The sequence below is a fragment of the Marmota monax genome, unplaced genomic scaffold (assembly GCF_021218885.2).
Source record: "Marmota monax isolate L192 unplaced genomic scaffold, Marmota_monax_Labrador192_F-V1.1 WCK01_AAM20220418_F8-fsc00167, whole genome shotgun sequence".
NCBI classification, from domain to species: Eukaryota; Metazoa; Chordata; class Mammalia; order Rodentia; family Sciuridae; genus Marmota; species Marmota monax.
The window spans coordinates 3,344,336-3,361,527 of NW_026694116.1; the positions used below are offsets into that span (position 1 = coordinate 3,344,336).

General features: G+C 62.5%; 1 protein-coding gene across 14 annotated transcripts in view; it reads left to right on the top strand.

Moving 5' to 3' along the window:
• Nucleotides 1–11,614, top strand: part of Sardh (sarcosine dehydrogenase) — a 50,224-nt gene extending 38,610 nt beyond the window's left edge. For all 14 annotated transcript variants that reach the window (XM_046465430.2, XM_046465423.2, XM_046465427.2 and 11 more), the window contains 4 exons: nucleotides 7,298–7,460; nucleotides 8,071–8,239; nucleotides 9,822–9,957; nucleotides 11,340–11,614. In XM_046465430.2, the coding sequence (XP_046321386.1) occupies nucleotides 7,298–7,460; nucleotides 8,071–8,239; nucleotides 9,822–9,957; nucleotides 11,340–11,465 (594 nt within the window). In that variant the 3' untranslated portion in view covers nucleotides 11,466–11,614. The remainder of the gene's footprint in view (nucleotides 1–7,297; nucleotides 7,461–8,070; nucleotides 8,240–9,821; nucleotides 9,958–11,339) is intronic.
• Nucleotides 11,615–17,192: the final 5,578 nt, after the last annotated feature.

The window sequence follows — 17,192 nt, forward strand, 5'->3', positions numbered from 1 at the left end:
GACGTGAGGGATGATGAGGGCGAGAGCCAAGCACTGAGGACGTGCCGGTGGCTGGAGCACCCACCCTGCGGAGCCCACTTCCACAGGAGCCGGCCAGAGGGTCTCCGCTGAGGGCTGCTTCCCCCCACCATCCCCACCTCTGAGATGCCTGGTTCTGTGCCAGAAGTCCACGATCCCTGGATTCCTGGAGGAAGAAGGCGGATGGGGAGGTGATCGACCCTCGGCAGCCAGAGACCAGCTGTCCTGGCTCCCGGACATTTGCCTCCAGGCCAGAGAGATTCCTGGGGAAACTGGTCTCCCAGAGCTCAGCTCGGCCAGGACTGGGCCAGACACAGTGTTCTCAGCGCCGCAGCTGAGGACAGGCCTGGCCAGGCCCCCCTTGGCCACGGACGGGTCCCCACTGACTGAGCACAGACCCCCCTTGACCAAGGATGGCCCTTCTCAGAAGCAGCAGCAGGCCGCGGCTGGAAGCTGTCCGTAAGTGTGGCCATAAAGCAATTTTCTCCTGAAAATTAATTTCGAGTCAAAAGGAAATTGAATTTCTCTTCTGATGGGAGAAACCCTTGCTGCGGCTCTGCTGGGACTCGGTTAGTTCAGGGTGGAGCATCTTCACAGTCACACACAGACAGACCACGGACCCCAGCAGGACTGCAGGACGTTCGGAGCCTGCGCTGGCCATGGGGTTGAGCCGCTGCCCAAGCCCTCTCAGCTGCGCCTGTGAGAACCGCCCGGGCCTTGGCACAGGACACCACACACCAGTGCCATGACACAGGCAAGGTGCAGGCCGGGCACACATTCCCGGCCACCATTCAAGCTGTCGGGGACAGAGAAGACCACCTGCCTGGAACGTTGAAGAAGGCCTGGCCAGAAGGAGGCCAATGACCCTGGTGACCCCACAGCTGCTGAGCCTCTGCAACTCATCCGGGTGGAGCTGTCCCTTCTCCCCAGAGTCCCTGCGGACCTGCAGTCCCTGTCTGTGCTGTGGACAGGCCCCCTCAGGGCAGCCCAAGGCTTCCCAGCTGCTGGAGGTCCGGGGCCCAGAGCTAGGGCTGGTGGGGTGAAGGTCTCATTTGAGGAGGGGCTGGAAGGTGGTCTTCGGCAGACCCACCCTGCCCAAGGGGGGAGGACAGAGCTGAGGGGCCACAGCTTCTAGAGAGACCACCCATGCCCAGGGGGCTCAGGTGGTACAGTGTTTACTTACTCGGGAAAGTTGATTCTAGTCACTAACTCTAATGTCACCACCTCCACCACCTTCACCACCTCCACGATCACCACCATCACCACCACCACCACCTCCACCACCTCCACCGCCTCCTCACTGCCACCACCACCACCACTATTATCATCACCACCACCTCCACCTCACTGCTACCACCACCACCACTACCTCCACCTCCACCACCACTATTATCACCATCACCAACCACGACCACTGCCTCCACTGCCATCTCCACCACCACGTCCACCTCCACCTCCACCTCCACCACAGCCATCACCACCTCCACCACCACTATTATCACCACCACCAACCAGATCACCACCTCCACCACCTCCACCACCATCATCACCATTATTACCATCACCACCTCCCTCACCTCCGCCATCATCCATACCAGTTCCACCATCACCAGAATCAACCACCCTCGCCCTACTCACTAGCAACCCAGGCAAAGGGCAGAGGCTGAGCTCTCTCCTGAGTGGGACTGTTTTAGAATCAGGGGGCTTGGGGAGTCTCTGGTGGTTTAAACTGAAACTCCTCCAGTCGTACCCCAACTCACCTCCCTTCTTTCTCGGGTTTGGGGCCCCAGGCCCTGAAGAAGGTGGCACTTGCTCTGGCCTCTGCCTTCCTGGGCCCTGGGATCCTCGCGTATTTAATGCATAATGGTTTGGAGGACGCTCCTGGGGTGATGGAGACTTGTGGAACCCCGTGAGCTGGGGTGGTGAGGGCTGGGCATGTGGGCTGTGGTGCATTGCGCGGCCTTCTGGGTGACACTCATGCACTGCTGGTGACTCTGATGCCACAGGTGCCCAGGGCATCCCCTGGGAGTGGCTTGGCATCCCTGCCCGAGCAGCAGCTTGGCCGCTGAGCTGGAGCCACGCCTGGGACAAGCGCCTCCCTGGATGCTGAGTCCTTTCTGTGGCGGAGCTGGCGTGGGGCACAGTGACGGGCCAGGCGTGGGACCAATTCCCAGATCCACTTCTTACTGAAACCTGAGCGCCTCTCCCTGCCCCCACACACTCACAAATCAAGGCCAGGCACGCGAGTCTCCCATTGCTGGGCTTGGGCACTAGAGCTGGGAACGTGGCCCTGCCACTTGGCCGTGAGGTCCTCTCGGTGTCTGCGGAACCAGCTAATGCCAGCTTGAGGGCTGGCATGGCTACGTTGGCAGGAAGTGAAGGGTAGCTGTGGAGTCATCGGTAGCATGAAATCATGAAACGGGCCGTGGCGGGTGCAGTGACACCAGGGAGCTGGTGAGTCTGCAGGACAGTGCTGCCCCAAGGACACGCTGTCACATATCCCAGGACGCTGACCCCGGACCCCCTGACCGGCCTCCTCGGTGGAGGGGTAGCGTGCTGCTGATGTGCTGCCCCGAGTCCCTGGAGGGGGATGCCATCATCATCCAGGCTGGGTGAGGTGGGTCACCAGGGAGAGCACCCAGGTCTCATTTGAACCTGGGTCTGCATCACCCCAGCACTCAGCCACTGTGGGCCCTGCTCTGTGGGGTGGCCAGCCCCTCGTCTGTCCCTGTCCACTCAGGGTGCCAAGAGGGCTGGCAGTGTCCTTGGCACCATGGAGGATTGGCAGCCTGGGACCCTGGGGATGCTTCAAGGTGGGTGTTTGGGGAGTCTGGTTTGCCACTTCTGTCTGGGACAAGGGACCTCATGCAGAATGACATTGCTGGTGGCCTTGGGAGCTTCAGCAGTGCACTCCTGGTTCTGGTCTTGCCCTCGCAGGGCTGAGTGGCCTTGATGGTATCGAGGTGACGTGGTGCTGAGTGGCCCTGGGCTCTGTCCTGATCACTGTCACTTGCTAGCATTTCTCTGTCCCCTCCGTCCATCTTGCTCTGAACCTGTGAGACGGGCTTTCCAGATTCCACATGTGAGGGAAGGTCTTCGGTGCCGGCTTCTTTCACTTGACGTAATGAGCCCGTTCCATCCGTGTTGTCCCAGAGGACAGTGTCCCATCTTTCTGTGGTTGGCCAGGTTCCCGAGTGCCAGTGCTTCCTCACGCTGCCCTCGGGCTGGTGGACAGGGGCTGACCTGCTCTTGGCCATGGTGTGCGGTCTGCCTTGAACGTGGGGTCTCTTCACACGCCGTCTCGTTCACCTTGGGTATTTACCAGGAGTTCTGGACACGAGGCTGGTTTTGTTCTTTCTCCCCTTCTTTCCAGTTCCTCCCTCTTAGCCTTCTGCTGGACGCAGGTGGCGCAGACCAGCCGGATCTGGGCCCTGTGCTCGGCCCCTCTCCTGGTTCCTCTGTCCCTGGCCCCCGAGGCCTGGAGAAAGTGCTGATCACAGATCTGGGGCTTCAGTTTCCGACCTTGGAGGAAAAGGGGTGGTTGTGAGTTCTACCAAGATGACGGTTTTACAGCGTGCCGTGTGGCGGCTCTGTCTGTCCAGCGGCTCTGCTACCCAGCCCGGGACGTTCCTGCTGTGCTCAGCTGGAAGCCTGTGTGCTGAGCTCCCTGCAGCCCTGTGACCACCACTCTGCTCTCTGCTTCTATGGGTGTGGTGACTGGGGACCTAGTGTAAGTGGGGTCATGAGCACGTGTCCTCCTGTGGCTTCTGTGGCTCAGCACACTACCCTCAGGGTTACCTGTGCTGCAGGACGGGTCAGAACTTCCTCCCACTGAGGGGACAGGCCATGTTTTGTTTGTCCATCCATCCATCCGTCCACTGACAGAGCTCAGGGTGCTCCCTGCGCTTGGCCTTGTGGCTGTGAGCGTTGGTATGTGGACAACCCCGAGCCCTTGCTGTCAGCCCTGCTGGATGCACACTCAGAAGGGGGGCTGCCAGCTCCTTCTGTTTTTAAGTCTTGAGGTGCGTTTCCATGTGACCGTGCCTGTGTGTCCCCACCCCAGGGCACAAGTCCAGTTCCTCCTTGTCCTCCCTGCTCATTGTCTTCTGTTTGTTCAGATGTTGACCATCCTGGGGGCATGAGGTGACTTGGCTTTGATTTGCATTTCTGGACGTTTGGTGACGTTGAGCGTCCTCTCACCCGTGCTGTGGCCATCTGAATGTCATCTTTAAAGAAAGGCCTGTTCGTCTCCTTTGCAGATTTTCCACTGGGTCACTTGTCTTACTGCTGTTGCATCACAGGAGTGCTGCGTGTGTGGACACCAACCACGTTACCCCTCCGTCGTGGGGGCTGCCACTGCACCAGCGCACCCTCTGAGGCAGGGCAGTCTGAGGTGCTCCCATCCACGGCTTGCCTTTGTTACCCGTGCCCGATGCCACAGCCCAAGGTGGCCGTCCTTCCTGACTCCCTGTATTTCCTTCTAGGGGTTTTGCAGTTAAGCTCTGGGTTAGCTCTCTGCTCCATTGGGGTTGATTTTTGATGAAGGGTGAGGTGAAGGTCTCGCCTTTCTTGTGTGTGTGGGTATCAGTTTGTCCTCAGCCATCGGTTGGAGAGGCTGATCTGTTCCTTTCCTTCTCCTGGCACCTTGTGGAGGATCACTTGATCATACAAATGGGAATCTAATCACTTCCACACTTCCTATTCTACTCCACTGGTCAGGCTCTGCGTCTCCGCCAGCACCACGCTGTCTGGATCGCTGCCCCTAGGAGTGTGTTTTGAAGTCAGGAACAGTGAGGGATTCTTCCAATTGTGTTCTTTTTAAAAACTCTTTTGGCTATTGGGGTCCCTTGAGATTCCATTTTGATTTTTTTTCCTATTTTTGTAAAATAAATGCCGCTTGGAAAAGGATTGTACAGACCTGTTGAGCACTTTGGGCAGGGTGGATATTAAGTCCCCCAGTGCGGCAAGGCAGAGGGCTTTGATTTACTGTGTCTTCCTCAACGTCTCTCCCCGCCTCAAGTCGGTTTCTAGATCCTTCACTCCTTTGATACCATTGCAAGTGGAATTGTTTCATTTCTTTCTGTGGCTCGTTCACTGCTTGTGTGCAGAAACACAACTGAGTGTGTGTTCTGTGTGTTGGATTTTGTACTCTGAACCTTGCTGAATTCACTTAGCAGTTCTAACACTGGTGTGCGTGTGTGTGCACACGTGTGTATGTGTGTACGTGTGTGTGTGTGTGTGCACACGTGTGCGTGTGCAGGACTCTTCTGAGCACAGGATGTGGCCCAGGAACTTGGCTCTGACACCTGCCGTTGGTGGGCTGTGCACGGGGCACAGGGAGCTGGGATGGGGCGGGAGGGCGTGTGCTACCCTGAACTCCGACCCTGGGGCTTGGCTGGGTGAGGAGTGGGTCTGCGTGGGATCCGCGGGCGAGGGGCCATGAACTTTCAAATGACTTCTTCCTGTTTTAAAATGAGATGCGCTTTGAGCCCCAGGCTTCTCCGTAGGCCGACTGAAATTAGAGCCCAGTTGACAAGGCGCTCTGTCCAGGGCCCGCGGTTTGCACCACAGAAGCAGGCAAATGCCAACATTTTCTGTGTCCATTTTGAGTTTTTTGAGAGGTCCCAAAATTGGCAACTCACAGCAAATTTGTGCCATTTCAAAAGATTTTGGCACCGAGCCCCTCAGCGCGGCCATGGAGTAGCGTCAGGTTCACAAGGAGCCATTGGTGGCATGCAGATGCCCCTCCCGCCAGGCCCCGTGCTGCTGGGAGCTGTGGGGCTGCCGCTGCCCACCCTTCTGCCGCCCAGCCCTTCTGCCCACGCTCAGTCCCTGTCTCCGTGGGGACTCGAGGGGTCCCAAGCTGAACCCTAGGCCTTACCAGATGGGGACACTAGGCTTAAGGACCAAAGGCCAGGTGCCAGCTGCTGGGTGTGCACGTGACGCGCACCCAAACCAGCTTGTGGAAGAGCCCATCCTTCTGGCCAGGAGTCACCCCACTCTGGCTGTCAGCTCCAGGGACACCAGCTGTCCCTGGCAGGGCTTGGCACCTCTGCCTCAGCCCATGGCCGTCGCTCACAGTGGTCCCCACCACTGCAGGGCCATGAAGGGACACGGCGCGTGCGGAGCTCGGCCCAGGGGTAAAGGAAGATGGCGCCCGCGCAGATGGCTCCACAGTCAGCTTCAGCAGCCTGGCAGGGCTTGCAGCCTACCCGCCAGCCTCCCCTCCTGCCTCCCCACCCCTGCTGCTCCGGCTCTGCCTCCACGCCAGCCCACCCTTGGCCAGCAAGGGCCACTTGTCAGCTCCATTGTCCAGCCCGGGGCCCCCAGGCAGGCTCCGTGGCTCCAGGATTTTGCCCGCCCAGAAGCTATGGTCAATCCTCCGACACCTGGGTCCAGGGGCAGAGGCCACATCTGTCTTCAGACCCCATACTTGGCCCAGGCTGATCACACTGGCCTGCAGTTGGCTTCTAGAATGATGGACACGGCACTCGGCCACCCCCCTTGGATCCCTCTGTCCCCAAGGGCAGCTCATGATGCACACACTGTACCATGGCTTCCAACCAACAGCTTCATGGACAAGTCTCGGGACCCGTTAAAGCCTAAGACGTGAGAGCCAGAGCTGCTGACCACTCTGGAGACAAGGAAACGGAGGCCACAGGAGCAGGGAGGCTTGCCCAGGTTATGGAGGGGAATGAAAGGCGTCCCCGTCCTGCCTGCTGGAACTGCGATACAGCTTTATTGAGAAACAGGGCCTTTGCAGATGCAGCTAAGAGAGGATCCTGGGATGAGATTACTCAGGAGTAGGATGGGTCCTAAATCCAATGGCCAGTGTCCTCAAAAGACGGTAGAGGAGACAGGCAAGGTGAGCGCGTGTGAAGGCAGGGGCTGATCTTGGTCACAGCCGAGGACCGCACAAGCCACCAGGAGTTAGGGGGTTTGGAGTCAGGGGGAGCAGCCCTGCCACGCTTTGATGTTTGGCTCTGAACTAAGAGAGAGTCTGTTTCTCTTGCTTTAAGCCACCTCGTCTGTGGTCATTTGACCCTTGGGAAACTAAGGCCTGGGACGGGGGACATATGTTGTGCTGCTCCCGCAGGGGGCCCCTCTATCGCCTCAAGGTTCCCAGAGCAGCTCGTAAGGACCCTCCTTGGAAGACTGCTTTCCTGGTGGCAATCCTGCTGAGCCCAGGGCCAGCTGACCATATTGGTGCCATCGCCAACATGGTGGCCTGGGCCTTGCAGGCCTGACGTCTGTGTCTGAGCCGTGTCTGTCTCCCCAGGTCCGGGCCATGCGGCTGTCCTTCGTGGGGGAGCTGGGCTGGGAGCTGCACATCCCCAGGGCATCCTGTGTGCCTGTGTACCGGGCAGTGATGACCGCGGGGGCCAAGCATGGCCTGGTCAATGCCGGGTACCGAGCCATCGACTCCCTGAGCATCGAGAAGGGTGAGTGCAGGGTTTGCGCAGCCTGGTGGCCACGGAGGCATGGAGCTAGGGACACGGCTGCCCCTCCCTCCCCGCCACGATCGCCTCTTTTTCCTGTTACCACCCATTTCCCCAACCCTCCTCGCTGCCCACGCACTGGTCTCTGGTTCCGGGCCCTGGAGAGGGTGTTAGGACGCCCAACGCCTGCACGTGCCAGGGTGAGGAAGCAGGGCCAGGTGGGAGCCGATTCAGCACAGTGGTTTCCCTGAGAGGCTTGCAACGGGCAGTGGGGCTGGACTTGGGCCTTGGGCAGGCTCAGCGCCGCTCCACCACCACGCTGCAGCTCAGCCCCGGGAGAGGTAGAGTCAGAGCAGGAGGGGCCACCCCAGCCCTCTTTAAATGCCACCCCAGTGCCCCCGCCTGATGGTGCAGGGCTCCGAGTGCCCCTGGGGTCCATCTGCTCCTGGAACTCATGCCCGAGTGTCAAGGGAGGACCTTCTGGGGTTGAGGATGTCCCCGCCGCCCGTCCTGGGGCTGCTGCCCACGTCCCTAAGCAGCTCTCTCAGGGTGGGGAATGGGCTGGGGGCCTGTCCCTCATCTTGGCAGGACCTGACCAGTGGTCCCCCCACAGGCTACCGGCACTGGCACGCGGACCTGAGGTCAGATGACAGTCCTCTGGAGGCCGGCTTGGCCTTCACCTGCAAGCTCAAGTCCCGCGTGCCCTTCCTGGGTCGCGAGGCCTTGGAGCAACAGCGCGAGGCGGGCCTGCGCCGGCGCCTGGTGTGCCTCACCGTGGAGGAGTGAGTACCCTGGCCTGGCCAGGCGCTGCTGAGCCCAAGAGGCGGGCACTTCCTGTTGCCTCAAAGCACCTGGCATGCCACTGCCCACGCGTGGCCACCCTCTCCCCGGCCACCCATCACACAGGAGCCCAGGCCTGGGGACACTCTGGTCAAGTCCCACACCAGGGCAAACCAGGCCAGTCTAGGCGACTCAGACGCCTCCAGGGCCAGGCAGGGTGGGGTGGGTCAGCGGCTAGAGCAGAAGGGCCCTGCCAGGCCACGGCTCCCCTGAAGTGGTGAAGCCCAGCCCCGAGCCCTGCCCTGGAGCCATCTCCTGGTCACCTGGGGCCACCTCCCTCCTGTTGGGGTTAAACCTCCCTGAGGCCCGTGATGGGATGACCACTACCCCCACTCACATGTGAGGACCACAGGATGCTGGTGACAGGGACTCTGGCAGAGGTAGAAGGAGTGACCTGGCTGGGGGACCCGGCCCTTGCCCTGCCTGCCGAGGGGCAGCTCTAGGACCAGTGCTGGGAGCCGGCCAGCCTCTCCACAGATTCCCGGCAGAGCCGGATCTGGGAGCCTGGCTCTCACCTGTTGTCCTGGCACAGGGTTGGTGCCAGCGGGTCTCCCAGGCACCCTCAGGGACCCGCGTGGCCCAGTCTCCAGGAAGGCACAGCTTCTGCCTTCTCTGACGTGGGCCGACAGCCAGCCGCAGAGCTGGCCTGTCCTCCGGGCCCCTCCCTGGCTCTTATCACTGTGCCTCTTCCAGGGATGGCTTGTCACGGCGGGAGCTGCTCCACTGTGGCTGGGGGTCCTTGCAGCTAGGCTGGTGTCCCGAGCCCTCTGACCCTCAGAAGCTCAGGCCTGGTGTCTGGCTCCAGGATCAGCCTCGGCTGACGACTGCTCCCCCCAGGGTCCTGCCCCAGGCTGCAGCTCTGGGCTCCGAGGGGCGAAGGACCCTGCTGCTTTGCACGGGGCCCTGGGCGAGTCCATGCTCAGGCTGAGGCCAGGCCAAAGAGGGAGAGGGAGTTCCCAGGTCTCCTCCTTCTCCCCACATCTGTTTGGCGGTGGGGCCAGGTGCTGCGTGGCCCCAGGCTGTGGTCCCAAACTGCCCTGACTGCTCCCTTCGGCACAGCCTCTGTGGTGACAACCCAGGGAGCAGCCTGCAGATGGGCACAGGGGCTCCCCGGCACCCGGGTGCTGGCATCTCTGTGATTTTAGTTTACACTTTTGTGTGTGTGTGTGTGTCTTGCATTTTGAGTTTTCGAGAATCTCGCGTGAGCTCTTGTGTGATAGAGGAAGCCCCGTTGGTGGTGCGGGCTGCCCCGTGGGCGCTCGGCTGTTCAGAGGAGAGGGTCCCAGGTAGAGCCTTTTCCCATTATGTGGGGCTTGCCCTGGAGACACCAGTGGAGCCCTGGCGGGGCGTCTCTGGTCTTCCCCATGGTCCCTGGCAGCAGGTGCCCAGACGTGCCAGGCCAGCGCCCGGCTGGCTGGGACATCACTGCCCTGGGCACAGTCCAGCTTCCCACTCTCCCCTAGGCCGGGGGACGTATGTGCACCAGGGGCCTGGGGTCCCAGCCGTCCCTATTGCTTCTTCCAGAAAAGTGCCCATGTTTGGCCTGGAGGCCATCTGGAGAAATGGGCAAGTGGTGGGCCACGTCCGGAGGGCTGACTTCGGGTTCACCGTGGACAAGACCATCGCCTACGGCTATATCCAGAATCCTAGTGGTGGGCCGGTGAGTCCCGTCCCCTGGCCCTGCCTCCTCACCCAGGCACTCCCTGACCCAGTCGGCCCTACGTCCATCACGCAAGCCCAGACTCTAGGCAAGGTCCAGGAGTTGTCCAGGGAGTTGGTCTCTGGGCCAAGTACCAGGGCTTCCCTGGATGGCGGGAGAGGAAGTTCCCCAGCCTCCCCAGGAAGAAGGGGCCACCTCTGCCTCCTCTTCCCATCTTTCCAGCCTGGAGCATGGGGGTGCCAGTGAGGAGGGTCCTGCCTTTCCACGAGCATCACTGGGAGCAGGTCTGCCCTCTCCAGAGTGCGACCGCCCTGCCCTGCCCAGCCCAGAGGCTCCAGCTGGCTCCAGCCGTCACCTGAGCCCCTGACACTCGCAGAGAAGCCAGGTTGTGGTCCCCACTGAGCGGGGAGGAGCCAGGCTGGCGTGAGCCCCTGGGAGGAGGTGATGGCTGCTCAGGCGAGGTGGGCCTGGGGAGCAGGAGGCCCAGGACACGGGCTCCTCATCGCCACCCTCTGGGCTCTGCCCCTCAGTTGCCTGTGACCTGGGATGAGCAGTTTCTCTTAGTCATTTCATCTACAGCATGGGGACAGGCCCATCCTCCTCAGGGGACAATTGTGTGGAATGCCACTCTATGGGGTTTAATAAGCCCTCCTGTGACATGGTGGCACCATTGGCAATGATGTCTGGGGTCCAGGGCCTTCTTGGACATGGGGAGACAGGAGCCTGGGAGCCGAGCAGAGGTCACTGTCCCTGCTGGGGCTGGGTGGGGTGGAGGTGCCCCTGCCTGTCCTTTCAAAGAACAGCAGCACCGGCCCTGAATTCCAGCTGGGCCAGGGATGGGTTTGGGATGAGTGTGGCCCAGTGAAGGTCACCCGCAGTCAGACAAGCGGCCCTGAACACTGGGTGTCATTGGAGCAGCAGGGCTGGCGCCCTGCCCCCGCGATCAGGGCAACCCAGAACGCTCGCCCCGGGGAGGTGGATGCAGTCTCCCGGAGCTGGTGGCCAAGCGCCTCCCGGCACACCAGGGCAACAAAGCTGCTCCGTCCCTGCCCCTCGGGACTGCCCCGGCTGGCTGCCAGCCTCTTGCCCTGCTGCACTGGGAAGCCATCATGTCCCCAGGGATCTGGAATTACTTGGGGAGCGGGGGAGATGTGCTGTCCTTTGGGACAGGATTACTGGCTGCCAGACCTGGGCTTTGCTGGACCCCAGGTGCTCACGTGGGACTTGGGGCTCGCGGGGTGTGACTTACCTGCTCTGGGGCAGTACCTGGGCTCAGAGGGGAGACTTTGGACAGGAGTGGGTTGGTCAGGGACCCCCGACCCTCCGGCGAGGAGGAAACCCTGCCCCCCAGTAACGCGGAGATCCTTGTGCCTTGCTCCTAGGTCTCACTGGACTTTGTCAAGAGTGGGGACTACGCCCTGGAGAGGATGGGGGTCACCTATGCTGCCCAGGTCCACCTGAAGTCTCCCTTCGACCCCGACAACAAGAGGGTGAGGGGAATCTACTGAGGGGCCGCCCAGGGGCCAGCACCAGCCGCCCTGCTGCGCCATCTACTGCTTCCTGCGTCCCAGGACCCTGGGCCCCAGCCAGACATGGACCTTCCCCACCCTCAGCCCCGGCCTGATAAAACTCCAAACCAGGAGTGGAGAGAGACCAAGTGCCTGTCCTGTGCTCACTGCCCCAGATGGGCGTCTGCCCACCACCCTCCCGGGACCTGGGCTCGGGGGCCATTGATTCTTCAGCCTTGGGAGATGCGGAGTCAAAGGAGGAGAGCCCACGCAGGCCCAGGAGGCCAGCTGGCTCACCTGACCCCAGTAGCCTGGCCAGAGCACTTGGTTGCAGGGTGGGGGACCAGGGCAGAGAGGAGCGGCCGAGAGGTAGGTGCTGGTCCTGAGGCCAAGGCCATCGCGCAGGATGTGGCCTCTCAGATCAGGGACAAGAGGGGAGTTAGGCGCAGGTGGGAGCTGCTGAGAGTCCCCGGCCTGAGACCTGGGTGGCCTGTGACACGTGGGGCCTGTGACACGTGGTCTCACATCAGCTCCCCGTGGCCCATGCAGAAGTGCCACCTTGGCCGCCCAGCCGTCACGGCAGGTCCACTCCGAGTGACAGCTGCCGGAATCCTGGCCTCCAGGGCCCCCTGGTCCCTGCTGTGGACCCGGCCGTTCCTCGGTCTTCCTGCTCACCCACCCGGGAGGGGCCCGGCCCGAGCCCAGCCCCACACCAAAGCCGTGGGCTGGGGCCCCTCCCCGACCCCTCCCCCTAGGAGCCCCTCCACGCCTGCCGGGTGTCAGGAGTGACCCACCTTCCTGCAGGGTGGGCGCCTGGTCCCCTCCCTCCTCCTCGCGGCAGGCCTGTTGTGCGGAGGGTCCAGGCCTGGCCCAGCAGGCCCCCCCGTGGTGCCCATGCAGTCCTTGGGGGTGCCTGTGGTTGTGGGGGGCGGTGCTCAGGGCATTGCAGGGCTGTCCCCCGACCCCCAGAGGCAGCACAGAGCACGGGGTGGGTCATCCTGGCAGCGCCTGTGCCTTCGGACACTCACACTGAGCCGAGATGGCCAGGCACATAAAACTGAAGCCACAGAAGACTTGTGGGCTGTGGCCTCTGAAAAGCCCGTTTGGTCCCCTGAGTCTGGGGAGGGGCCGTGGGCTGGAGAGCACGGTGGGCCTCTGGCTCTCACACGAGCCGGGAGGAAGGAGCACCTACGGCCTCCTGGATGAGTGAGGATCCCAGGAGCCAGAGGAAAGGGAGAGGCGGCTGCCCAGGTGGCTCGGCCTGCTTCCCGGGGCCTGCGGTTTGGCCGGGACCTCTGAGTTGGGCCTATGACCACATCCATCTCTCGGCCTGTCCTTGGGAGAGGGCCCAGGATGAGGGAGGTCGGAGCAGGTCCAGGCCAGCTCGTCTGCCCTGGGCTGCAGCGGGAAACGCTTTCCTGGGCCTCCCGCTGTTCTGCCTCCTCCTAACAGAGGGGACCCTGGCCTCTGCAAGGGTGCTGGGTGGCTGCCTGAGGGCGGCCATCATGAACCTCTTCCCCAGCTCACCTGCTCCATCTTCTGAAGGGTCCCTGCAGTGCCAGGGCCCCTGAGTGCCACTCCAGGTGAACTGCCAGGACCCACGCCCCTAGAGTGGGCTCCCAGGCTTCGCCCCCGTGCGCAGCCCTCCTTAGCTCTAACCCAGAGACGCCTCATGTCATAACTACCCTTTAAAGACTCTCCGGGGATCTGAGCACCGGGACCCTCGCTGTGGTGAGCCCATTGGCAAGGAATTTCTGGACTCTTGTTCTACAGGTGCCTGAGCTCTGGGGGCCAGAAGGGGTGGCCGTGGAGGGAGGCACAGGGGTCTCTGCACCCTCCCTTGGCCCACCCAGGGGTCCAGCAGTCCCTGGGGCTGGGAGGCTCCTTGGCCACCACAGGCGACAGGCCTTCTTCCTATTCCACCCTCCCGCCAGCTCCAGTCTGGCTCCAGTCCAGCTCCCTGTGTCCAAGAGGGACAGGCCATTGGCAGGATTGAGGTGCCCGACTCCCCGTCAGGACAGAAACCTTGGAAGCAGGGTGCATGGGTCACTTCCACCTTCCTCCCTCCCATTGCATCCCAGACTCCTCAGAGGCAGGGTGGGCACAGGGCTGCCTCCTCCACGCTGCTGACAGAGCGGCAAAGGAGAGATTGTGACTGTGTTGGACAGTGAGCCTGTTGTGTGCAAAGGTCCTGGGGCTGACCTGCTGTATGACCTGGGTGGGGTCTCATGCCTCTGGGCTGTGCAGAATAGTGCAGGTGGGCCACCCTCTCTGTCTCAACTTGGGGGACACCCCCAGGGGGCTCCTGCCTGGAGAAATAACCCTGCCTACAGAAGCACCATCCTGCCTGGCTGGGCCTGGCGATCCTATCACTCCCCCCACAGGGTGATGCACAGAGGCCACGGAGCCTGCCCAGCACAGCCACGGGTCCTCCCCTGTGCCCGTTGGACTGGAGGCAGCTAAACGGCTCAGGTCAGCCAGCAGTGAGCAGGAGGCCCACCATGCAGCAGCCAGGGCCACGCAAGACCCCCCTCTCCTGCAAGGCCCCGTCTGCTTGTGAGTGCAGGGACCAAGGTCGTCGCCTGGACACAGGACGCAGCAGATGCCGGGTCCTGTGGCAGCAGGAACTGACCGCGGCCAGGGGCGCCCTCTTGCACCCGGCTGCCGTCAGGCCAAGAAGAGCAGCCGGTGTCCTTCCAAGACCACAGGGTTCCTGGGGGCTCTGAGGCCATGCAGGGGGCCCTGGACGCGGCCAGCCTGTGGCCCTCGGCTCTCTTCCTCAGTCCCGAGCCTTGAGTGGTTGGCCCTCTGCAGCTCACTACGCACCCAGTGCCCCCAGGAGTGGGAGCGCCCTGGGCTTCCCACAGGTGTCAGTGCACGAAGGGGCAGGAGAGAAGCCAGGGCAGAGCGTGGACTTCTGACCAGGAGGGGGACAGAAGGTGTCAGAACCCAACAGGCACAGGCCTCGCCAGACAGGGTGAAAGGAGACCTCAGGCCTCTGGCCGCCAGTGGACATCTGAGGCCTGTCCCTGTGGGAATTCTGCATGAGGTGGCCCTCGTCCTCACCTTCTCTCTCATTCTAGAATCTGCTAGAAAATCTCACGGGCTCTGCATTCCAAATGCATCCTCATCTGAGCCTATCTTCACCTTCACATCACCACACTTTACCCTGGTGACTGCGTGGCTCCGTGGCCTTGTTGACCTCTCCCTCCTCCATGTACCACCCTGTGTGCTGTCAGCCTTTCTGGACTCACACCCCTCAACACACCAGGATCCCCTGACCTCAGGACCTTTGCATGGCTCTTCCCTGAGACGCCATGGGCCTCACCCCTCAGCTTCTTCAGGGTTTTGACAAAAGGTCACCTTCTCAACAAGGCAGTCCCTGATGGCTCTATTAGAATGCTCCAGGCACCCCATCTCCCACTCCTGGTGTGGTGGGTGCTGTACCCCTTTTCTCACCATCTGTCTCCCGCTGGGAGACAGCACCCAGTGCCTGAATGCGGGCACTTTACCCTTATTTCAGGCTGTGGGGAGGAGAGTTAGCCCAAGGGAAATGAGACCCAGGCTAGTGGGCCTGAGGGGGCAGCGTGGCTGCTCGAGGACCGTGAGAGTCCTGGGCCTAGGGTCCACCCATGGCCTTGGGGCTGGGGGATCCTCCTTTAGGAGCAAAACGAGCTTGGGGCACTTCTGGGGGTCCTGGGCCAAGGCCAGCCCCTCTGACGTCCAGAGACAGGAAGGAGTCGGGCTTCTAGTCTAGAACCTTCTGCCAAATGTCCCGAGTCCCCGCTGGGATCCTCCAGGAAAGGGGAGGTCCTGGCCTGGACAGTGGGCTCCCTGCCGTGGGGGGCAGCCGAAGGGCGCAGGTGGATGTGTGGCATTCAGGGTGCAGGTGAGGGAGAGGCCAGGGCTCATGTCCAGGGGAAACCCAGCTGTCCTCCTGTGTGGGGACCGGCCCCACCCAGCTGGGCCTGTGGGACAGGCAGAGGCTCAGATCCGCCCACTCAGCTGCTGGGGGGCAGCCAGGGATGGGGGCCTGTTGTGGGGGGCTCAGGAGTCGGGACGGCCCATCTGCACAGGCACCTGGGAGCCTGTGAGCCATTTCAGGGTCACAGTGGCTGAAATGTGACGGGGTGTGCTGGGACCTTGCCCGAGGGCAGGGACCTCCTGCATCCTGTGGACCATCCTCTGCCCAGGGCAGCAGCCGAGGGCCACGAGTAGCTACTGAGTCCTGACCCGTGGGAGCCCGAGGAAGAATCTGAGTGCCCAGTCTCGACCATTTAATCAACAGGAAATGAAGCCGAGGTAGCCACACCAGGCGGGGGCTACCAGACAGCACCCCCGGGGACACCCGGACCTGCTCAGGCAGGCACCCTGTCCCGGCTGCAGTCGGGGGACACCCCGTGCTCACCACTGGGCCTCTCAACACCGGCCTGGCTTGTGTCCACAGCACCCCAGGACGCTGGCACCTCCCAGCAGGGGCACTGTGTGACCCTAGCAGGCTGGTTCCCAGGAGGCACCCTCTCCTCCAAGGGGACACCCAACCCAGAGAGGGAAAGCAAGTGACCCAGTGCCACACAGCGGAGGTAAAAACGGGAAGCTGGGCTGCTGGACACAGAGCTGGGCCTTTCCGTCACCTGATGATTCAGGACGGGGTGAGCCTCGAGAGCTCTGGCTTGGAGCCTGTGGGAGGGACCCGGCCACAGCAGTCCCCACCCATGGTGACAGAGCTTTCAGGTCCTGTGTTTAGCCCCCACGCGGCCCCCGGGGCTCCTGGTTCATGAATAAGGAAGTGGACGTGGGGCCGAGACACAGGCGCCCCGTCCCCACGCAGTCTGCTCCACTGGCATGGAGCCGGCTCCCTCCCGGGCCCACGCTCCCCTGCGGGACTTTGGCGCCTGGATCCAGGTCTCTGCACCTGGTTTCCGAGCCGCCTGGGGGGCAGCAGTGTGCAGCCGCAGCAGCTCCTGGCCAGGCCTGGGCCACCTGGCCCTGGCCCTGTGCTGCCCCAGGCTGCTCCAGCAGGAGGTCGGGAGGTGGGGACTGTGCGTCTGCTGGTGTCTGAGGGGTCGGAAGCTCTAGGACCGGGTGGATCTGGCTGCAGTCCTCTGGGGACGTGGGGTCAAGCTGGCTCTGGCCCTTCTCTGCTGCCCCGTGAGGGAGGCAGTGTGGGGGCCACAGTGCTCTTGGGACTTGGAGGGCCAGTTGGCCCTGTGGCCCCGAGTGTCACAGCAGCTCTGGGCTGTCTGGTGTTTGGGGGGCAGCCACCAGGCAGGACCAGAGGGAGGGCCAGCCCCCGCAGGGAGGTGCCCCACCTGTCACCCGGCTGTGAGACGACAGTGGCCCGGACAGCGGCGGAGCCGGCTCTCTGGGTGCTGTCGGGGCCTGGCATTAGGCAGCAGTTTCTCCCCACGACTTATGGCCGCCAGGAGCCGTGGTTTATCCCCGCGGTACAGAGCGTCTGGGTGCGTGACTCCCTGTAACGGAGTGCCCTGCGGAAGGCTGGCCGCCACCGGCTGCTGTCTGTGGAAGGCCCCGCCGTCCTTCGCCCGCCCTGTCCCCCACCCTGCCCCCGCCGCAGCGTCTTGCTGGACTGACTGACTGGACAGAGCAGCATCTGTCACTCTCTCCAGGGACCTTCAAGGAGTTGAGCTTGACCTCAGACAGGGAGCTGCCCAGAGCAGTGGACACTGACCCCCACAGGGCCCGGCTCCCCCTCGCCCCAGGGAA